The 23,177-nt window shown below is 39.3% G+C and overlaps 1 protein-coding gene across 1 annotated transcript in view; it reads right to left on the reverse strand.

The window, feature by feature from the left end:
* The window catches only part of EMB (embigin), a 45,764-nt gene extending 25,308 nt beyond the window's left edge, over positions 1 to 20,456 (reverse strand). Inside the window, exons 1-2 of the mRNA XM_059919072.1 lie at positions 20,348 to 20,456; positions 9,637 to 9,726 (exon numbers count right to left, since the gene is read on the reverse strand). Coding sequence (XP_059775055.1) covers positions 9,637 to 9,726; positions 20,348 to 20,456 — 199 coding nt within the window. The remainder of the gene's footprint in view (positions 1 to 9,636; positions 9,727 to 20,347) is intronic.
* Positions 20,457 to 23,177: the final 2,721 nt, after the last annotated feature.

Genomic DNA, 23,177 nt, shown 5'->3' on the forward strand with positions numbered 1-23,177 from the left:
TAACTTTCAGAGCCAGTTAGGGACTCTAAGAGGGTCAAGGAAAACTTTTTCCTCCCCTACACCTTCATTACCTTTCACCAGGATGAGAAAAATGACTTCCTAACTTCTCTTGGCTACAGTTTCTCCTCCTCTACATGTTTTTATTTAACACCACCAAAGTTGTCCTTCTAAAGTAAAACTCAGATTATTATTCTACTCTGATTAGATACCTTTCATTTGCCAAAAAAAAGTATACTTTTTTTTTTTTAATTCGTGGTAGTAACACGAGACCTACCCTCTTATCTGTAGGCACAATGTTGTACAGTAGATCTCTAGAACTTATTCACCTTGCTTAACTGAAACTTAGACATTTGACTAATACCTCCCCATTTCCCACTCCTCCCCAACCCCTGGCAACCACCACTCTATTCTTTGCTTCTGTGAATTTGACTGTTTTAGATACTTCATGTCACAATAGCCAAGATGTGGAAACAACCCAAACGTCAATGGATGAACGGACAAAAACAATGTGGTATATACAAACAATGGAACATCCCTCATCCTTTAAAAAGGGGAAATTCATTTGTCAATATGCCACAACATGGATGAACCCCAAGGACACCAGGCCCAATGAAATAAGGCAGCCAGAGAAGGACAAACACTGCACGACTCCACGCATGTGGAGGGGTCTGCATTTTTGCAGTCTCTGCTCATAGTAGTTACAGCCATTCTTGGTACTGCATGGCTCCTTTGAAGACTGAACTGGTTTGGTTTATCTCCCTGCCTCGTGTATGAAAGGAAAGCTTAGCTTATAAAGAAAGAAGAGGCCTCAGGAGGTCACAATGCCTAGGACACGTGGTAGATGGACCATCACTCAACTCTACAAAAGACTCTTGCACATCTGGCAAAACTCTGCTTTAGGAATAAAATCTTTGTAGACGTCTGTGAGTCTCCTCCCTAGGTCTGAGCTGAGTTGATTGCTGCTGGATGCTGCTCAACCCAAGTCTAACTCGTGCAGGGTTCCCCTGCTCAGAACGAGGAGGCCCAGGCCTCGCTCCAGGGCATGGAGCTGTAAGAGGCTCCGGCGGTCGGAGCACCCAGAAAAGGCTATTTGACTCTTGCATTATTTCTTTGGCACCTGGTGAGGCTGATGACAAACTTTCCTGGGGAGAACTGGCAGGGAGATGTAGCTGCGTTATCACAGGAAACAGTATAGAGATATTTACATTCCAGAAGGTGATTACAGGGCACCATGCTCTTCTTGGTGATGTGGTTCACTGGAGCCTCCTAAGTTAGAATATGAATTATTCCCCCATTTCACAAGAGAGCAGCCCAATGTCAGGGGCTCTGTGCCTCAGGTTACTTACAGGGCAAAACAAAGTATATTTATATTGGACACCTCAGTTTCCCCATTTATAAAATGGGACAATACATATTTCATAAGATAGTAGAAAGGATTAAATGAACTATCATAAGAAAAGTATTAGTAATATAGTAATTGCTGAATAATTATACACTTCCTCCCTCTCACCATTTATCTCACTGGGGAGTATAACAAAAGTTATCATGTTATGTTGCTAAAAGTTATACATTGATTATATCATTTAATCTTCACAGCAGTTCTACAGGGTAAGTACCATTATTCTCATCACTATTTCATAGATGAGAAAATTGAGGCAAAGAGAGGTCGACTATCTTGCCCAAAATCATGCATCAAGATAATAACAGCAGAGAATCTCAAATTTAGGTGTGACTGAGTCCAGATTCTCACAACCAACTCTCAAAGATATGAAACGCTCATGACAGTGAAATTAACTTCTTCATCGCTTTCAAACTACTGAACCAAGAATTTAAATGAAAGAAACCATTAAAAGAAGATGAAACATTTATAATTTATCAGTGTGATGATAGATGATGTGATCAACGTTTTTTTAATTTAAAAAATTTTTTCTCTTCCAGTTTAATTGAGATATAATTGATATACAGCACTATATAAGTTTAAGGTGTACAGAATAATGTTGTGATTTACATACCTTATGAAATGATTACCACAGTAAGTTTAGGGACCATCCATCACTTCATATAGATACAAAATAAATGAAAAATAAAAAATATTTTTTCCTTGATCAACATATTTTAAACATTCATACTTTCAACTAAATGCTTCTATTAGAACTGCAATGTAACCTTTCTTCTTGCCAAGCCATCCTCCAAGCCCTAATTGTTATCTCACTGTTTTTTATACTTTGCTGGTGCTTCTGCAGCCTGATTTCCTTCCTGTCAGGAAACCACAAGCATCAAAAATACGTAGAAAGTTTTATCCCTAACACTAAAATATTTTTTGGTTAGCCAGAAAACTAATGTGTCCATTTAACTCAATGGACAATGTTTCAACTTCCCCAAAACTCCACAACTGCAATGCATTTCTGCTGTTTTAGAGTGTTATAAAAACTTCCATGACATCTACATTTACAATACCATACCCATTTGCTCGGTTTCTGAACTATACTTTTAAAAAGAATGTTCTTTAAATCATACAGTAATTTACCTCTGTCTAAATACTCTCTTAAAAATTTAAGGGTAAGCTGGGACAAAGTGAGAGAGTGGCATGGACATATATACACTACCAAATGTAAGATAGATAGCTAGTGGGAAGCAGCCGCATAGCACAGGGAGATCAGCTCGGTGCTTTGTGACCACCTAGAGGGGTGGGATAGGGAGGGTGGGAGGGAGGGAGATGCAAGAGGGAAGAGATATGGGGATATATGTATATGTATAACTGATTCACTTTGTTATAAAGCAGAAACTAACACACCATTGTAAAGCAATTATACTCCAATAAAGATGTTTTAAAAAAAAAAGTATATGGACCTTTCTTAACATCAAAAACACAAACAGGGCTTCCCTGGTGGCGCAGTAGTTGAGAATCTGCCTGCTAATGCAGGGGACACGGGTTCGAGCCCTGGTCTGGGAAGATCCCACATGCCGCGGAGCAACTAGGCCTGTGAGCCACAACTACTGAGCCTGCGTGTCTGGAGGCTGTGCTCCGCAACAAGAGAGGCCGTGACAGTGAGAGGCCCGCACACCGCGATGAAGAGTGGCCCCCGCTTGCCACAACTAGAGAAAGCCCTCGCACAGAAACGAAGACCCAACACAGCCAAAAATAAAATAAAATAAATAATAGAGATAATGTTACAAATCTCATTATAAAAAAAAACAAACAAACCACAAACAACCTGATTAAAAAATGGGCAGAGGACCTGACAAACATTTTTCCAAAGAGACATACAGATGGCCAACAAGCATGTGAAAAGATGCTCAACATCACTAATCATCAGGGAAATGCAAATCAAAAGCACAATGAGATACCACCTCACACCTGTCAGAATGGCTATTGCCAAAAAGACAACAAATAGCAAGTACTGGTGAGGATGTGGAGAAAAGGGAACCCTTGTGCACTATTGGTGGGAATGTGAATTGGTGCACCCCTTACAGAAAACACTATGGAAGTTTCTCAAAAAATTATATATAGAATTACCATACGATCCAGCAATTCCACTCCTGGGTATCTCTCCAAAGAAAACAAAAACACTAATTCAAAAAGATATATGCACCCCTATGTCCACTGCAGCATTATTTACAATTGCCAAGATATGGAAGTAACCTAAGTGCCCATTAATAGATGAATGGATAAAGAAGATGTGGTGTATACACACACACACACACACACACACACACACACACACACAGTGGAATATTACTCAGCCATAAAAAAAGAATGAAATCTTGCCATTTGCAACAACATGAATGACCTAGAGGGTATTATGCAAACTGAAATAAGTCAGACAGAGAAAGATAATTACTGTATGATTTCACTTATATGTGGAATCTAAAAAACAAATGAACAAACATAACCAAACAGAAACAGAGTCACAGATACAGAGAACAAACAGGTGGCTGCCAGAGGGGAGGTGGGTATAGGGTTGAGAGAAATAGGTGAGGGAGATTAGGAGGTATAAACTTATAGTTATAAAATGAATAAGTCACAAATATGAAATGTACAGTGTTGGGAATATAGCCAATAATAATGTAACATATTTGTCTGGTGACAGATGGTATAGACTTAACTATACTTATAGTGATGATCATTTTGAAATATATAGCAATATCTAATCACTATAATGTGCTCCAGGAACTAACATAGTGTTGTGGAATCAATTATACTTCAAAAACAAACAAACAAACAAACTCATAGAAAAAGAGATCAGATCTGTGGTTACCAGAGGCAGGCGTGGAGGGGAAGGGAAACTGGATGGTGGCCAAAGGGTACAAACTTCCAGTTATAAGATAAATAAGTACTAGGGATGTAATGTACAATATGATAAATATGATTAACACCTGCTGTATGTTATGTTAATACTGTATTGAACACTGGAAATATGCTAAGACAGTAGATTTCAAGTGCATTCTTCACATACAAAAAATGATAACTGTGAGAAGATGATATGTTAATTAGTTTGCTTGACTGTAGTAATATATATATCCATATAGTTATGTTGTACATCTTAATTATATACAATGTTTATTAAAAATTATATATATGTATGGAAAAATTTAACTATAATAGATACCCTAAGTCAAATGAGATCTAAATCATCACAGGTGACAACAGAGTATCATAAAAATACTAATTCTCCCCCAAATTAATCTACAGATTCAGTGAAAAATCAGTCAAACTCCAAAGAGTATTTTTTATGGAACTTGATTACAAACAAAAAACCCACATGAAAGAGTAAAAGTCCAGGAAGTAGGGAAAGTTATTTTTTAAAAAAAGAACAAAAGTATAATGTTTCAAAAATTAATATTAATTTGCTAGTGCTGCTAGAAAACACCTAGAAAATTAATGGAATAAATAAGAATTTTTCAGAAGCAAGTTGGAAACTATTAGTGCATCAGGAAATCAGTTTAGTAGTTACCACCAGATTTGTTTTTTAATGGGTTGTAAGAAAAGAGAAATTATCAAAGTGTAACACATCTGTTAGGTGTGGGTGTTGCTTGACGTGTGCGTGCGTGCATGGTAGTGCATCAGTTTACAAAGTAAGTTGTTCCTTACTTTGTGTAGCACTATAAAGAGTTTGAAAAACAGTGAAACAGTAGAGACAGAATAGCATATGGAAATTTGGAATATGATTAGTGTGCTATTTCACAGCAGTAGGAAAAAGAACTGTTCAGTAAAGGATGTTGGGACATTAGCTATCTATATAAAATAGTAATAAAGTTAGTGCTCTATCACACACAATACGTAAAACCATATTTTAAATGGTTTGAAAACTGAAGGTTAAAAATTCCTATTAAGAACTCCTATGAAAATATTAGGAGAAATGTGTAAATGAAATTTCTACACAATAAAAAACACCATGTAAAATTTTAAAGACAAGAAAGAACATTTGCAACTTTTATAAAAAGTACAGATTAGTACTCAAAATGTATAGCTGTCTCATTTACATAAACTGAAGAATTTATAAGCCCAATAGGAAAATGCATAAAGGGTATTAACAGATAAACATACACAGATATAAGTATGCCTAATTCCAGGATGCAAATTAAAACAATAATAGTACAGTTTTTCACACTCAGAAAAGCGAAGAGTTTAATACTGTCAAGGTTGGTCAGTATCTAGAGAAAATTATACTCAAATATGCAGATAGGGGGAAGGGGTAAATTGTCAGGATACTTTGGAGGGCAGTTTGCAAGTATGTATTAAAATTAAAATGTGCATAGTTTCTAACTCAGCAATTCTACTTGTGGCAATTATCCTAGAGGAACACACACAACCATGCCCAGAAAGAGATATGTAGAAGTGTTCATGGCTCATGGTTTACAATAGAAAAAAGTTTAAACAAACTCAGATCTAGTGGGTAGAGGCCAAGGATGCTGCTAAACATCCTACAATGCCCTGAACACGCTCCCCCCAACTCCAGCAACAAAGAGTTATCCAACCCAAAATGTCAATATTTATGCTAATGAGAAACCCTAGTGTAAAACAAAAGTTGCTAACAGCCACTACCAATTGTGTTACTATGGGCGATCCCTCTTCTACCTTCTCTTTCACTCTCTGTGTATATTAGGATTCACATTTTTTTTCCTCTGTACATCTACAGTCTACATAAGATTTGATAACTGGCGGTCTGCTTCTGAGAAACATCCTAAACATGTGCACCTCATTGGAGTCATTCTGGGATCTTCCCGGCAACAAAGTGTCTGAGCAGCCAAATGTAAGGGACTCTCTCTTCTTTTCTTTTTTCAATCTGATTGACCAGGCACTTGAACCAGGAATCTGAATGGTCCTAACACAACTTCTTGTCTAGCTGGTCTAAGCGACATGGCTGCCTTTCCTGACCTTGACTAATCTTCCCAAATTTTACTCCATGCCTTAATATACGTATCTGTAGCTCCAATGCCTGCTTTGTCTACCTCCCTGTCTCACGAGGTCCTTGCCAGGCCAGCTGCTCACATCTCAAAATGATAAATAAAATGTGCCAGTGGGGAGAGCCTATGCCAACATTACCAGGGTAGTCAAGAAACTGCCAGCTGACGCTTTGATTTTAACCTCTTGGGTTAAACTATAACACACTAATGGAGGCACCAAACACTGTAATATGCACAGAGACAGAAAAAAATAAAACAATAAAGAAATACTCTAATTGCTATAATACAATGACTTCTGAATATTGACATTGGGAAACCTAGCACAGTCATGTTAAAATAGTCCATTATTAAAAGATCAATTTTTGAAACACAGTGACATCAGACAACTGGAAAAAAAACACTTCATGCTTAGTGAAGTCAATTATACTTTTACAAAGATATCCATTATCTCAGCAAATGCAATTTCCAAGACAAACCTATTTAGCAAAGGGCAATCAAAATACCTTTGCTTTCATTGTTTTTGAAACTTTTTTCCAGAGTCTCATAGCGAATCTAAGTTTCCTTAAAATAGGTATAATTGTATTAATAACACTGCGGAAAGAAACGAGTAACTGGGCATTAAGAAAGACTGCATAGTATGATGGTTAATAGCGTGGCGCCTGGTGCCAGACAGTCTGGGTTCAAAATCAAACTCCCAACTTACCACCTGTGACCATGGTCAGTTCACTTGATCTCTTTGTGCCTCTTTTTTCCTCATCTGCAAATTGCAAATAGTAATAGTACCCATTGCTTAGGGTTCTTATGAGGTTTAAACTAAGTTATATGTAGAAATACATACATGGTACATAGTCAATACCATATGTCTGTTACGTAAATGATTAGCAGTATTTTAAAAACATAAAACAAGTAAACAATTAGGTTTCCATGAATCAAAGGTCATGTTTTTCACTCTCCAAGGCACAGGACCTGTTTCCCAGTCTCAAGCATCTTTGAGTAAATGTGCTATGAACTGGGCCAAAAGTTGTCATGCTGATCCAAAATCTGCAACTAATGTACTACATTTGTATCTCTCTACAAAAAAATTTTTATCCCAACAGAGAGATCAACTTCTAAAATGGCCAGAGGGAAAGAGAAAATAAGTAACAACACAGAAATGTTAAGCACAATTCAAATAAACAATGATATGACAGAATATGAAAACATTCTATTTATGAAGTAGATTAAAAATCCTGGTGTTAACAATAAGAAGAAAGCCTATGGTTCCTAATAAGCATAAGTACGTCTTCAGATTTAAATTCTATATTTCAATAAAGGCAGTTCCTAAGACCAAACTTCTTGATGGGAAGGCAAACAGAACAACAAGGGTCACAGTTCAGAGATCCTGTGTTTTGAAATTAATGTCAAATCTTTTCTTTTGTCAAATAAAAACAAACCTAGACTTAAATAAGGAGAGACTTTATTCCAAAAGTTTATTGCAATAGGGAAAAATGCTCCAAACTTTGGATCTTCAAGTATCTCACTGTCAAACAGAAAAAGACTTTTATAGGGAGGGGTAAGCAGGCTAGCAGGAACTTTTGGGAAGAAATGAGGCAACCAGTGGGTAGAAGCAGACAGCACGATTGGGCTGTGGTCATGCATTTACTGCTTGCTCAGACTTGGGGCATGCCAAGTTCAGGGGTCTGGGAGGAAGAGAAAAGCCTGACTAAAGTTTGATCAGGCCAGAGCTGAAGGTGAGTGATGGACAGTTGTGAACACCTGCTCTCATGAATACTGTAGGAATACTGGTACCAGAAAAAAAGAGTGGTTAGGAGTGAAAGCCTCCAAACGGGTTAAGTAAATAACCAACCAGACATCAACTAAAAAGTCCAATTTTTGCTCTCCCTTTGGGCACCTGACCCTTTTTTTCCCGGGCTCCAGCTACCCAGGATAAGTGAGGGGTGTGCTGCTACCAGCACTACCAGGCCAATCAAAGAATTTGCAAACTTTTGTTTTCACATAAATCTCTCTTAAAGAAACATTCCATCCTAACAAAGGAAACCAACGACTAGAATGTGGAAAGAGTAAAAGAAGAAGTAGCAACACAGGAGTGTTGTAATTACTTTTTACAAGTAGGAATAAGCTCCAAATACTAGGATGGGGACATCTGGGAACAAACAGGGGTTGCACAAGTCATAAAGATGTTCTCCCCCCCGGGCTTCCCTTGTGGCGCAGTGGTTGAGAGTCTGCTGGCCAATGCAGGGGACACGGGTTCGAGCCCTGGTGTGGGAGGATCCCACATGCCGCGGAGCAACTAGGCCCGTGAGCTACAACTACTGAGCCTGCGCGTCTGGAGCCTGTGCTCCACAACAAGAGAGGCCGCGACAGTGAGAGGCCCGCGCACTGCAATGAAGAGTGGCCCCCGCTCGCCGCAACTAGAGAAAGCCCTCGCACAGAAACGAAGACCCAACACAGACAAAAATAAATAAATAAATAAAATTAAAAAAAAAAAAAAATGTTCTCCTACCAGAAAACTCACTGCAAATATTCCACTGGTATCAGATTGGGGGGAGGGGCACACCTTTAATTCATATTAAACAGAAATAGAGAAACTGTTCTTAAGACTAGAGGACAGTTAAAGCCTGGACATATAATTGGATGAAACTTATTAGTGACTTAATAAATAGGATTAAAATTCTAATTATACTTTTAATATTGTTGTTAAAACAGATAACTGCTCTTGCTCACTTAAAGAACTCTGAGATTACTTTTAAAATACTGGAATCCAAAACTGTGAAAAGAGAAAGCAGACTTGAGTTTTATGTCAGGATTCTTCGCTTGATTTTCCATAGCAGTCATAGATAACATATTTAATTTTTTTGCCTAAAGGCCTTCCAGCAGATACATGAATTCTCCTCTCAGTGAACAGTGATTTGAACAGATGTACCAGCAAGGTGTGATGAAAACCGAAGAGCATCTGCACGTCAAAATGAGCCCTCCTCTTGTCCCAGGCGCCCTCCTTCTAGAGAGCATTTAACCCCCATGCCCGGAAAGGCTGCCTCCTCCCTCACACAGGGCACGCCGGCCTGGTCACACGGGACCCCGTCACACTGTGTTATGACTGTATAAGGTACTGGTGTGTCTCTCCCGCCAGACTGGCAGCAGACTTTAGTACTTCATAATTCATACAGTAGCTTAATTAAAAATGAAAAATTATCTGGCATTATATTATTTGAAACACAATACACTTACCAGTCAGTGATATGTTATGACTCTCCAAGGAAAGGTTAGAGTATTTTGCCATCATTTCTTCCCGGACAGGTAGACTTGTGAAAGGTGCAGCTGTAAGAATAAGAACATGTGATTACATATTATTATCAAGGTTAAGTGACTGTCTAAAAGCTAGTTCACAACAGCTAAAATGGTATATTGTATACTATTAATGAAAAATAATGTTTTCAGGAAGCTCTGATTCACTAGGTCTTACATGCTCCACAGACATTCAGAAACACACTGAGCTATTAAATATAACAAAATTTCCAATTTTTCTACGTTCTTTTCTTACTGAAAAATCCCTATTGATTACATCAAATGGCTTTAAAAAAAAACCTTTCCTTATCCTAAAATTTGTAGTTTCTTTATAAAACATAAATGAAGATATGGAGAAATTAGATTAGAGTGCCAGGAAAAAAAAAGGACATAGAAAGGCAGAGAGAAGATGAGAGCACAAAAAGGGACAGAGAGACCAAAATAAAGGGCGTAAAAAAGGAATAAGAGAGAGTGCACCGGGCGCTAGAGGACAGAGAACATAAATGGATGGACAGGGAGAGTCTATGCTGCTCTGTTTTCCAGCTACGGTGACGGTCCAGTGTGTCCTCTACCAAACCAACTTTCCGTTTTTCTCTGTCACTTATCTCTTCTTTCAAAAACCTTCATCGAACAAACAATGTTTCCGTTTCCACCTGTCCCACTCTCCTCAAAGATTTTTTTTTTTTTTTTTTTTAACACTAGCTACTGTTTCTTTGACTTTAGGACACAGACCTTACCTCCCATGAAAACTACCCCAACCTTACCAAACAAGTCAGAGGAGAAAGGCTCATTATTGTAAACTTGGCTGCATTCCTAAGACCCTTCATTCACTTTAAATTAAACCTGGGCCTTTTTTACACCACATTTTTAACACTCTGCTCAGAAAGTTATTCCTAGTGCAAGATTAGATTTCTAGTTCTTTACATTTCTTAAACATATGAAAAATGTTATCAAAGCAGGTGATCATTTTTGTTGCTTCAGCTTACACACAGCTTTTCAATATTGCCTAATAAAAAAATCTACCTCACAGAACCTAGCTCTCCAATTAGCCATGTTCCAGAGCTTTGACCACTTCTAATACAGTCTTGGAAGGTGGGATGCACTTTCCCATAAAATAATCCTTTCACAGATAACATACCTAAATCATACTACCCTCTGACGGTGATTATTTAGGAAATTATGCCCTGAGTTTCTCACTAGGCTGTCAGGAATACAAAACTTCTCCTCCACCCACACCTAATATTCATTCATTCCTATTCTCTCTCTCTGTCACTCTCTCTCAAGCACACACACACATTGCCAAAAAGTCACCTATCAATATGAAAATTCTTTTTTTCTATTACTGGGCATAGCTCACTTACAGGTTGCATTAAAGAGAAAATATCTCAGGAAGATCAAGGCAGATGCTGTTCCCTTCTGGACAGGAAGCCTGGAGGGAACAGCACCTGGGAACAGCAGGTGGGAAAGAAAGGACTGTTCTACTCTGTCATCTGTTCTGTGAAGCTTGCAAACAGAAGCTTTGATATCTTTGCTTCCTTTGCTCAGGAGACCTTTCTTCTTGGCCTAGCCTACTGCAGAGCAGAATGCCATCATGAAGATCTTCACCACACTTTTTATCCCTGAAACAAGCTCATAACCCTTTTGAGATGGTCTGACATTTATTATTATCATTATCATTATCATTATTCTTATTCACAGTATCAGCAACAGTAAGGATGACATAAGCTGAAAAAATGCTGTCATTGTCATTTCACTTAAATAAGTGAACATATACAGTATACATGCTTGATGCCAATAAGGAATATGAAGCTGAGTAAACTTGGTTCCTGGAGGGCTACATGGATCATAATAATGTTGGTTTAGGCCCACAATTTGTGATTGAGAGTCATTAAAATTTCAGAGTAGCACCCATTTATAGTATTGACTGTAACTAGCCTATGTGGTGTATACAAGTTGGTATTTGAGCTACAGAGTATGAAGTGTGATCTACATCTTTGAAGGACTCTGGAGGTAGAATAGAGCTGGAGATAATGCCAAGGAGATGAGCTCTGAGGCTGGGGTTATCTTCCCATTTTGCATCAACAGGATGTGGATGGATGGGTCCGCCTAGGACCTACATTAGAATAAGGAGAGAAAAGGGGTCTAGGCTTGACTTGGGCAAAATTAAGCTTATGGAAGTTGAAGGAATAGGAGGAAAAGGAAAAATCAAGCTTCAAGAGTAGGAAAATTTGGGTAGTTCCAGAATATACTAACTGTTGTGACCACTTCCAATTGCCAACTCATATATTAAAAATACAAACAGACATCTATAAACCAGCCACCACCTGTATCCTAACTTCCTATTGCCTTTAAAGCATTCATGATCAGGCTCCGGACTCCACTGAAGAAGCCCCAAGTACAAAAGGGCATGTATAACTGTTGTGATTTTTGTCTTGGGAAAAGTTCCTTTAAGAGTCTTGAGTACAAGAGCAGGGCAGTCTGCAGAAGGTGTTAGAATATTAAAGTGAGAAGTTCATCGTTTAGCCAAGATATTTTTTAATCAAAAAAGTGAGAATGTAAACCTTATTGCTTTCAGTAGGAGGACAGCTGGCAGGAGGCTGATGCAGCTGATGTTAGTGTTTAAAGGACATTGGCAGGAGATTCAGGCAGATGTGGTTTGAATACTTCCCTGAAAGGATTAGGCTGAGTCACAAAAAGAAGTACAGAATGGAGAGTCAGGGATTTGTATCCTGGTCCAAGTTCTGCCACTGACTTGTTACTTGGGGTTTCATTTCATAGAGAAGGGAGGATCAGAAAAGCTGGATAATATTGAGTGATGGTGCCAAGATCATAACACGCATTCCTTCAGTTATCATACTCACTCCTCTATTAATCATTGCTGGAAATTTTCCACTCGGCATTCTTTTACAGGTAGTGGCCAAAATGCCAACATAAAAGAGTAGCTTTTAGTAGTTGTCACAGAGATTAAAAGATTTTTCTCCCTCTACTTGGGCGATGGGGCATGAGGGTGTTGCATCAAAGAACTGTGTAACATTCTAGTTTTCACCTGTATTGTTTCATGGGAAATTGCAAATTGATCTCCACTTAGATATCTTGAACATATTACATTTTAAAATAGACATTGCTAGAAGGGTTTATAATTTATGCTATTAACATTTTAAATGAAATAAACATGCTATAATTTCTATTTCATATTAAGGTAACATTTTCACATGTTTAAATGGGGCCCTATTTAATTGAAGTAAATTGGGAAGAAAAAAAGATAAACACTAAAAAACTGCATTGGGTTTTAAGATTTGCTTTTACTTAAGTCAGAAAATCAGTTCAACTATACCTCTATTTAAGAATAAGCATTTTCTCTAACATCCCCCCCGCAAATCTCTTATATTTTAAAATCTTGGAAGGGTCTGGACATCATTTAAAGAAAGGTATAAGAAACAGCTATTAGGATAAATACCATTCCCTGTCTTTCTCTCTCTCATCCACATAATGTATTGATTGCTATCAACATGTATAATTAAAATTATTTTAATAAGTCTTAGTTTTAGCGTTCTGATAAATAGCAATATAAATGTGCAACCCAATTACAGAAACACAACCTAGGAATGGATAACATATACTATTTATAAAACAGAGGTTTCAAACTCATAATATATTTCCCCGTGGAAGCAACACTATCAATATACATAACCATGAGATCCCATACCAAATTGTAAAAGCCATTTAAGCCATAATATAGCTGAACTATAGCATTAAAATATCTAATTACCAATACTGCTTGTAAACAATACATTTAGAGTTCTACCGCTGGGCTCTAGGAATATAGGATACCTGTCCCCTGTCCCCAGCGGCAGTAGTAAAAGAAGAGAAGGGGAATACGGCTACCTTGATTGCTAGACGCTATACCCCAGAGACAGTTTGTCAGGAAAAGAAGAGGAAAGAAGCTTTGGAAAGAAAATAAATTCCTGATGGGAACATTTATAAGTCAGACTTTCTAAGTCAGGGACAGGTAACAGTCTAGATAGGGAACTCATATTTTTTTATATACATGGGAACTATTGGACAAGAAGGTCATTTTTAGATTAGTTTAAAAAAAAATTAAAGAACAATTAAAAAGCCTAATGACAAAAGCAATGTGTACTTTTACACAGCCTTGTAAAACTATTTTTAAAACTTGGTCACATAGAAATGCAAATAAATTGACCTTATCTTTAAAATATGATTTTTGCAATAAAATATATTTTGAAGGGCAGTGTGGAAACTAATGTTTCAAACTACCTCCACCTGGGTCATTAAGATATTTTAACAGTGAAACTTATGCCAAATAAAACTAGGATTTCTGCTCTTTCTAGAGACTGTGGGTTTTTTAAATGTTTCACCCACTAGGTTATTCTTTGATAGGACTTAGATTTTGTTTAATGGTTCTCAACTAGAGGTGATTCTCTTCTTCCCCGCACCCTGCCCAGGGGATATTTAACAATGTCTGCAGACATTCAGGTTATCACAACTTGGAGGTTACTACTTGTACCTGGTAGGTTATATTAGTTTCGTAGTGTTGCCATACCAAATTACCACAAATACGGTGACTTAAAACAACAGAAGTTTATTCTCTCAGAGTTCTAGAGGCTAGAAGCCTGAAATCAAGGTTCAGGGCCTTGCTCCCTCTAAAGGTGCTAAGTAAGAATTGTTCCTGCCTCTTCCTAGCTTCTGGTGGTTGCCAGCAATCCTTGGCATTCCCTGGTTTGTAGATGCATCACTCCAATCTCTGGCTCCATTTTTACACATCCATCTTCCCCCTGTGTGTCTGTGTCTCTAGATCCAAATCTCCCTCTCACTTCTTTCATAAAGACACAGTCATTGGGTTAAGGGTCTATCCTAATGTAACATGACCTCATGTAACATGACCTCATTTTACCTTGATTACATCTGCAAAGACCCTACTCTCAAATAAGGTCACTTTCACAGATACCAAGGGTCAGGACTTGAACATCTTTTGGGGGGTGACACAACTCACCCACTACAAAGGTAGAGGCCAGTGAGGCTGCTAAGCATTCTACAGGACAGCCCCCCATAGCAGAGAATTATCCAGCCCAAAATGTCAATAATGCCAAAGTTGAGAAATCCTGATTTCAAAACAGGTACATCTTCAACCCTCATTCCTCAAAGTGATGATTTTTTAAAATCTTCAAATAGCCCTCTAGCCCTGAGGTGCTGTTTTACATGGTTTAGGTGCAGATATTTTAAAGCATGAACATTTCTTGCAGCCCTTCCTATCTTGAGGACCTTTTCCAAAGAGGTACCAAGTGCTGGATGGAGTTTTAAAATGCAAACTAGGAAACCAGTTACAGCTGTTAGCTAGCTCCAGGCTCTTAGCTACATCACAAAAGCACTCTGGGCTTCAAGATCAATCAGATGAGACATCTAAATTCCCTTTCAGGATCTCAGAACTATATAATTATAAGGCAATAGTAAAAAAGATTCTATCTTGAGAGTAGGGATACACTAGTAATGATATGACCACAATAACTTTAAAAATACCAGAAAAATATTATTTTCAATTAAAAGAGAAACAGCATTTTTAAAGATAACATCTATTATTTCTATACTAACAATATATTATTTGAGATATTTTGTTGTGCATGAATAGTGACTATGTTTTATTAGGAGTAGAGAGTTTATTTTTAGTAAACCATTGTGAGGTTTTTTCCTTCTATGTCAATGTGTGTGTCCTAAGTTGTTTATTTCCGAGGTTCACCTAATATTGTGAAATATGTGAGGCCAACTATACAAAAGTAACTTGAAAAGATTACAATCTAGGACAGACAGCCTCAACACTTATAATCTGTCTCTGTTTGAGGGCAAATACTCCTTTGGAAAATCGTACCTAATTACATAAACTGATGACTATTTCTCAGCTATCCTTGTGGTTTGTCTGTTAATTCAAGCTTTCTCAGAGTTGAAATTCTTTTTGCTTTTCAAGCAATCTCAAACTAACAGAAAAGTTTTTACATACAGAGTAAAGAATGTTTCCCCTGAAACACTGGGGAACAAGTTGGTCACCTGATAACCCATTCGACCTCAGCAACATTACAACATTTCCTACAAAGGACATAGCCCACTTCACCCCAATACTGCTGTTAAAATCAGGAAATTAGCATTTATGCACTATCATCTCATCCCACATCTTATCTAAGTTTCAACAAAAGTCTTTATAATGTACTTTTTTAGCCAAAGGTTTCAGCTCAGGATCATATGAGCTGCCATGAGCCATGTCCCTCTATTCTCTTCACTCTAAACAGCTTTAGTCTCTCCTGACTTTTATGACCTTGATGCTTATGAAAGTTCCAGGATAGTTAAGTTGTAATATGATTAGATTCAGAGTAGACATCTTTGGCAGGAAAGTCACAGAGGAGATGTTGTGTTCTTCTCACTGCCCCCTGTCAGATGACACACAATTTTCTTTCTTTCTTTACTGATTTACACTCTGATCATCTGATTAAAGTGGTGTCTGCCAGGCTTCTCCACTTAAAAGTTATTCTTTCTCCCTTTTCATTAATGCCAATTTTGTGGGAAGTTACTTTGAAACTATATAATATTTTGTGCCTCATCAAACTTTCAACTGACTCATTTAATTAATTAAGTTCAGTACGTACTCATGAATACCTATATAATTCAATGGACATTATTCAGTGCATATGGATACTAGTCCATTAGTATTATTATTTACTTTCATGCTCTGTTTGTCCAGTCGTACCCCCTTCACTTTGGCTTCTGTATCCTTTTGACATCACCCATCATTCTTTGAACACTTCATTGCTTTCTGGCATAAGATGTTCCAGGCTTATCCTATCCTTTCCCCACTCCAGTCCTGATATCAGCCATTTCTACAAAAAGTCCAAGTTATTATTAGTAAAAAAAAAAAAAAAAAATGTATTTAGAATCAAGATTTGGGTGCTAAGTATGTTCATCACTGCTGGGAAATCACTGCTCCATCGCAGTGGGCAGACCTAAGAATACATGTGTACATATTCATACACACACACACACAACATATATATAATGGGTATAATATACATACATATATACAGTTGGCCCTTGAACAATGAGGGTTTGAACTTCAAGGGTCCACTTATATGCATATTTTTTTCAAGAGTAAATACTACGTGACTACATGGTCCATGGTTGGTTCAATCCTCAGATGCACTGATGCAGAAGGCTGACTATAAATTATACATAGATTAACCTTTGTGTTCAGGGATCACCTGTAAATATATATGACACATATATGCATTATACATATATTTACACATACACGTTTATATTTATGCATCTATTTATATAGATATATATAGACATAAGACATGGATAGAGACAGATATTTAAAGTCATTAATTCACACTAATGCTGCCAACTGCAGTCCAACACCACAAGGTTCATTTTAGTTTTCCCCGTTTATTTCCTTCTTCTCTAGAGAAAGACGTAGATTCTGTTATCCTCACCAGCTTTACTTATTTGATCAATCCCCCCATATATAACTAATCTCCCATTGGCTCCAAAGAGGTGTCTTCCTCACGCACTTAGGCTCCAGCATCCTGCACTGTCTGCTCCTGCGTGCTTTACCTCCATCCTGTGATCAGGATCAGACCTGCATGCCATAGCTGCGGAGAAGCCCTTGTCAGTGCTCAGCTCTGAGGCCTCTCGCCAGACCACCCTTCTGCAGGAACGCCCACCTCATGTGCTTCGGCTCTAACACTCTGCACGGGGCTGCTCTCCTACCTGGATGCCATCCTGACTGAGCTCAGCTTCAATTCCCTGATCTGAAACCGTTTGGGTCCCTTCAACAGGGGAGACGCTTCCGCATTTCCCCACCTAATGACTACAGGACTCATTCCCAGAAGGGAGGGAAGGAGATGGGGATGAGAGGTGGGGATAAAAGACCAGGACGAGGAAGAGCCAGTTGAACTAATTCTTAACAAATGTGTATATAATGTAATTTCAAATGTGATGGTAATTTAGGGTCAAAATTTTGATGCCTCAGATACAACCCTATTAAAGACAGGCTTATATCCAATCCGTTCCTTTAAAGTTTAAATGCCATGAAAGGTAAAAACTGCTAAAGTTTTCTGCTTAGATATAGACTAACAATGTAAGGCATGTGTAGGTGCTCGAATATTTGTTCCAACAAATATTTACTACCGGGCAGTTGCTCTGTGTGTCTCTAGAAAGGAAGGCGGCATTGATCAAGGAAGCATATAAGCAACATCCTCTAGAAGTTAAAAATGATCATTTCAAATGACTCCCCTGCAAACATTTTTCAAAAGATAAGCATGACCCTTTCCTTCGATTTGTTCCCCCATAAGAGTAATAATAATGATTTTAAAATATTCCCATTTATGTAATGTTTCTCCTTCATAAAGATATTTTACATTTCTTATTTAATTAAAACAGCCCAAAAGAGTTAAGGTGAGTCCTTGTGCCAACTTTATTCCAGGACTCAAACTGAGTCAGCAAGCCCTACAGCCCAAATCTAGCATTTGTATCCACACACTCTGCTCTCTGTCAATGATTCCAAACTTTCATAGACATACCCACTCATCTCAGAGAGACAACTGAGTTTAAGAACACAGTATTTGGAATCGGACTGAACAGTGCTAAATTTCCTGCTCTGCTGCTTAATTATGTGTACTTAGGCAACTATTTAGCCTTTCTGAATTCCAATTTCCTCATCTGAAAGTCAGGGATAATAAAAACTAACCCATAGAGCTATAAACTATATGGTGCAATGCCTGGCACACAGTTGTTACATAGTAAATATGATACATTTTATGATAAAAAATGATAAACATTTTTATTTTAAAAATTTGGCCCCAAATCTTAGGTTTATAGAACACCTACTTCCAAGTAGTTCAAAAGCACCTAGGTAAAAAATAGCCAGTAAACTTCACAATGGTCTTTAGCAAGGAGGAAACTGAACCTCACCGAGATCGATACAGTATCTATAAAGTGAGATGAGGCTGCCTCACAATTTTTAATTCTGCCTTGAAATGAAATGTTAACTTCATGCCTTTTATATGTCACATTCTTCCATAATTTTAGCTTAAGTGGAGCTTAAAGGACAGGACTTGTGCTACATACACACACAGACATCTGCCGTACATATATACATCATTCTATTTATTTAAAACTTTGTTAATTTACTCCACCTTCATTTGTTTCCTACTTTTCTCTTTGGAAGTCTGCTCTAAGTGTCAATTTAAACCTGACTCCCTCATACCAATGGGATACCTATCCAACAGTGCACTCTCTAGGCCATATCATTTCAAAGCAGTGGTTTTCAACCTGCTTAGGATCATATGATTAAAATCACACGGGAGCTTTTAAAACTCCTCACATGTAGGCTGAATCCCAGGCCAACTGAATCAGAATTTTTGAGGGCAGGATCCACGTATCAGCATTTTTAGTGCTCGCTGGTTATTCCAACATACAGCCAAGTCGAGAACCAAAGTTCTAGGACACACCTAGAATGCGTTGGTCCTCAGAAGTGCAGTACTCTCAGGTGAATGATAGGTGAATCAGGGATACGCAGGGTGTAGAAAATGTCCTTGACCATTCTTTATAAGTGGTGTGAATGAAAAAGAGAAAGGTGGCTGCAAAGCGGGGTGAGGAAATTTAGAAACTGAGGCAACCCAAAATGTTTTGTCCAAGTTGTTAACAGCTAGGCCTATAAAAGGACATTTATTAAAAAATGAGTAATCTTATTATTTGATTATCTTTCCATCTTCAAAGTATGTTACAAAAAAATCTACATGCTATAAGCGCATAAAAAATGAATTCCTATTAAAGGTTCGAAACCTTGTGTAGAATAATATCCTGATTTTAGTTACTGATGGGCAATATTTGCAAACTTGGAGGTGGTCTGTTATCCTAATTAGCCGCTAATACTTTGAAATTTATAACACAGGAACTTGCATTAGAAAGTACGTTAGATGGAATATTCACCATAAAAAGTAATTATAAACAGGTGAAGCTAAAATGGCAAATCTGGTGTTGGTTTCCGTGATGCTTTGCACCAAAATCCCTCTTTCAGTGTCTTAATAATACAACCACAAATACAAAGAAAACCCATGGTCTTTGTTTTCAAAGACCAAGGTAGAAGAGAAGATACACACATTATCCTTAAGTCGTGGGGCTTTGTTTTGTTGTTGTTGTTATTTCAGCTCAGCTCTAAAAAACATCATCAAAGCCAACCCACCTGCCAGGAAGGGAGGAGGGGATATTTAAGCCTCACTATCGATTTAAGTGAAGGGCCTTGGGAAATGTGGCTTTCAGAGATCCTGCCACTTTAGCAGAGGCCAAGTCGCTGCCTTGTTCCTGCCCGCACCCTTACGCCCTTTTCCTAGGAACACCCAGACACTGCCCTACTACCCACGACCCCGTCTCGTAGGGCGCTGTTCGTTCCAGCAGAGGAACCCGAACCGCACCGGCCTCTCGGCCAGTTTAGATAACCCTAGCGTGGCAAACGGGCGGGGGCGGGGGCGGGGGCGGGGGCGGAGGCGGACGCCGTTCCCCACCCGCGGTCGCCAGTATCCCCGCGCCTCTGCCCCAGGATCCCCGCGCGCTCTCCGCCCTCTCCTTGGCCCTGCAACCATCACACCTGGGGTACGGCCGTCCTCCGAGCTCCGGCGCACAGGGGCGAGGAGGCACAGGAGGAGCAGCGGCAGGGGCGGCGCCCGGGGCCCCCGCAGACTGGGGAGGGAGCGCATGGCGCCAGCAGGTCCGCCGCGGTCCTCGCGCACCCACCGCCGTCGGTGCCCGGAGTCGCTGCGCACACTCGCCGGTGGCCTGGCGCCCGCTGCCAGGCCCGGGGGCAGGACACTCGAGAAAAGGCGGAGTGGGAGGGGCCGGCCGCCCTGCCCTCCTCCCCTGAGACACTCTCACCGTGCCAGCAGGACACCCAGAACTGCGGCCGGCCCTCCATCAATTATGCAGCCCGCGGCCGGCGCAGGAGCGCCCGGATGTGCGGTGGCCACCCCCGCGCCGCATCCTCCCCCGCCTCCTCTCCGCCCCAGCAGGTCAGGGAGGGAGATTGCTAAAGACGCTGGCAGGTGGCGCCTAGCCCATCTCCTGCGAGAGAGGTCGAAACTCCTAATATCTATATATCTATAGATATATCGGCAGACTATCCTTTGCAGTTCATCTGAAGCAAGGTTCACTTATTTACTTTAGTGGGACAGAGGCTGGGAACGCGTTTCAGCTCCCCCCACCATTCTGGGTTAAGAAGGCTTATGTGTGCGCTGGTGGAACGCGCTATCCAGCTGCCCTGCATCCTGGAGTAATCTGTCTCTGCTCTGCCTACCAATCGCACACAGCCTCCTCTCCAGTCTCTGAAGGCTTAACCGGTTCGCTCTAGATTAAGGTTTCAGAGTCTCAAGAGTCCCGCAGTCTGTTTTCCTTTTTCTTTTGTTTGCTTAACCTAGCAGTTTCGGAGAAGCCACGTAGAGCTCAAGAAACAAAACTATGGGAAGTAGATAACTGTGTAAAATGCACAAGCCTGCAGACCTTTGTCAAACTCCAACACCGTTTAAGATAATGTTATCCCTTACTTACTGTAGCTTGGAATTTTTCAGTGCTCCCGACCGACCAAATAAAATAAAACAGCTAAAAGCTACTGCTTTATCGGAGAGGATAGGAGGAATCTAATTACCACATAAAGGAGTAGTAAGATGTGATAATTCTCCAGGCTGTTATAACACGTTAAAAGATATATTTTAAAAGTATTTCTCATGAGTTTGTTCCCTCTGCCTTTGTCTTTGCAATGTCAGGTTTGATAGTCATAAATTCAAACTATATGTGTCAAAAAAAGGATTGAAAGAAAATGTTAGATACGAATTTTGAAAATTGAAGTGCAAGACAAGAGCTATGCTCACCTCATACAGGAATGATTAATTTTTAATTGGTGTGTATTTTAAAAACATTCCTCTGTTTCCAGTTTAATATTACATAGGCAAAACTTTGAGGGAAAATGTAGATTATTTAAATTTGTATCGAGAGAACATGAATAATACAGTTCGTTAAGCAATATTAAATTTCCACCAAGTGCCAGGCACTGTGTTCATTTCTTGTACTGCAAGGAGCGCGCGTGTGCGCGCGCACACACACACACACACACACACACACACATCTAGAGAGCTATTTATCTATGAACAAATCTAAGGAAAGCCTCGTCTCAGTCAGAAAATTACGGCTATAATGATTAAACCTTTCTGAACAAAGCCTTATGAGAGACCCTGAAGGACTAAACATTTTACATCACGACACTCTTAGGACCTTGAGCGGACTTGCTAAACCCGAACTGCCTGATCACTGGTCGCTAAGTCACACCCCTGTCTTGCTGCCCTGCATCCTGTCTCAAGACTAACTACAAGCATCTCCCTATGCCTTCGGAGAGTTTTACCAGTTAAGCACTTCTCAAAACAGACTGAACTCTGACTGACCTTCCCCAGTTACTCCAATAAAATCCTTAAGCTCAAATTCACCTTTCTTCAAATAAGCTGACCTCATTTAAGGAAAAATTATCTTCCCAGTCAGCTCAACGTGTTTATGAACAGGAAACAGTGACTTGCCAGGTTGAGGCTAGTTTCCACTTCTCTTTTGCTGTTAGAGCGAAATAAATTGAGGAAGAAATGTAATTCTTGTTTTGCTAAGCATTTTGAAAATTTTCCCCATTAGTACTGGTTTATATTTATATATTTAATATTTTTTAGCCTTATCCCCAGTCCATTTTTTTCAAATGATCCATATCCTTTAAAACCAACTTATATACTACCTTCCATGTATGGCATTTTCTGATCTTTCTGGTCCAGATTGACCTTTCCCTCCGTGGTGAATTAAATATGGCCACATCTGCTTTGACACTGTCCTCATCATGAGGTATGTTGAAGAAGAAAGAGGGTCCTGTATGTCCTCCCCTTGAGCTGGATGACTCCTGTTGACATATTGAATATCGCTGAAGTAACACTGCGTGAATTTCCAGATCCAGACCACAAGAGCGTCCGTTTCCTTCCTTCTTGTTCTTACAAGACAGCTGCCAGGAAAGAAGTATGACTACCTTGAGATCACCGTGCTGTGAGAAGCCCAGACTACATGGGGGGCCTAGAAGGATGAGGTGCCATGTAGAAAGAGGGGCTGAGGGGCAGTAAGGTGTGCTAGTTTTGTGAGGGACCCTTCTTGGAGCCTCAGACAAGGCCCATTGAGTGCCACGTGATGCTCCTTGAAGCAGAAGAATTGCCCAGCTGAGCCCTGCCTGTACTCCTGGCCCACACAATTGTGAGATATAAGAACACTATTGTTTTAAGACATTAAAGTTAAGGGTAGCTGTGTCACCACAATAAATTATCCAACCACTCTCCTCTGAATCTCCCTAGGATTAATTTGACAATTAACAATTTACAGCCTTGTGACTTGACCTTCATTGTTGGTTTCAA

Source organism: Balaenoptera ricei, chromosome 3 (genome assembly GCF_028023285.1).
Source record: "Balaenoptera ricei isolate mBalRic1 chromosome 3, mBalRic1.hap2, whole genome shotgun sequence".
NCBI classification, from domain to species: Eukaryota; Metazoa; Chordata; class Mammalia; order Artiodactyla; family Balaenopteridae; genus Balaenoptera; species Balaenoptera ricei.